The sequence below is a fragment of the Pygoscelis adeliae genome, unplaced genomic scaffold, assembly GCF_000699105.1.
Source record: "Pygoscelis adeliae isolate BGI_AS28 unplaced genomic scaffold, ASM69910v1 Scaffold664, whole genome shotgun sequence".
Taxonomy (NCBI): Eukaryota; Metazoa; Chordata; class Aves; order Sphenisciformes; family Spheniscidae; genus Pygoscelis; species Pygoscelis adeliae.
The window spans coordinates 1,750,625-1,751,517 of record NW_008824762.1 but is presented as its reverse complement, the minus strand read 5'-3'; the positions used below and the strand labels follow the sequence as shown (position 1 = coordinate 1,751,517).

Below are 893 nucleotides of genomic sequence, written 5' to 3'. Positions count from 1 at the left end.
GTCATGCAATCTTCTTCCCTGAGTTTTCCTTCTTTGCTCTTTTCTGCTCTTAGTTCCTTGGCAGCCTGGTGGGTTTTTTGCCACCTTTATTACAACCGATGGAATCTGCTGCTAAGGTGGCTTTGTTGGGAAAGATGCAAGACTAAGAGAGACTGAATGATTTCATCCTTTCCAGGAAGGAAAAATATGTCTTGGTCACTATGATGTTGAAAGATGATTTATTTAGATTTCTCTGGGTCATTCTCCAATTCAGCTCTCAGCTTCTAAGTTTCAGCATATGAAATGGGGAACATCTGTAGTCTCCAGATCATGTGAAGGAAATATGTTTTATCTTCCTATCATCAGTGCATCAGCAATAGGAGCTTCTTGATGTAAATCTAATCCTGAAATACTTCCTTCCCCTCCACTTGCCAGTTCAGTACCCTGGAAGATAACTTTGTTCTGGAAATGTCAGGCTGATACAAGCAGCTATCTAGAAACAGTGCCTGCAATTTTGAAGATGGCGCATGTTGGCATCATTTAATTGCAATGGATGGATGTTTGTTCATCATCTTACTGGAGGGAGAAACTCTGGAAAGTTTCCCGACTCTTTTACTGGTTAGACATTTTGGGTTCTCTCTTGCACCGAAATGGTTGTTGCTGGAAACCCCAAGTCTCCGGCCATGCTGCCTGTCCACCACAGGCCCAGACCTTCTCCTGAACTTGGTGTGTCCTGTATATGCATTGCTAGCTCCCAAGAGTCCCAAGAGAACTGGTCGTAGCCAGATTTAGGAGCTCTCTGGAGAGGAAGAGACAGGTCAAAGACAACAGCGAGCCCCAGTCCTTGCTTGTACATCCCAGGTCAGAACCAGCCCAGCCCTCCAGCTGATGCCTAAGCTTGGCTCTTCCAGCAC

At 45.2% G+C, this 893-nt stretch overlaps 1 protein-coding gene across 1 annotated transcript in view; it reads left to right on the top strand.

Annotated features, from left to right (window-relative positions):
* Positions 1 to 629: 629 nt before the first annotated feature.
* Positions 630 to 893, top strand: part of IGFBP5 (insulin-like growth factor binding protein 5) — a 9,503-nt gene continuing 9,239 nt past the window's right edge. The window contains exon 1 of the mRNA XM_009323550.1: positions 630 to 705. Within this exon, the coding sequence (XP_009321825.1) occupies positions 630 to 705 (76 nt within the window). The remainder of the gene's footprint in view (positions 706 to 893) is intronic.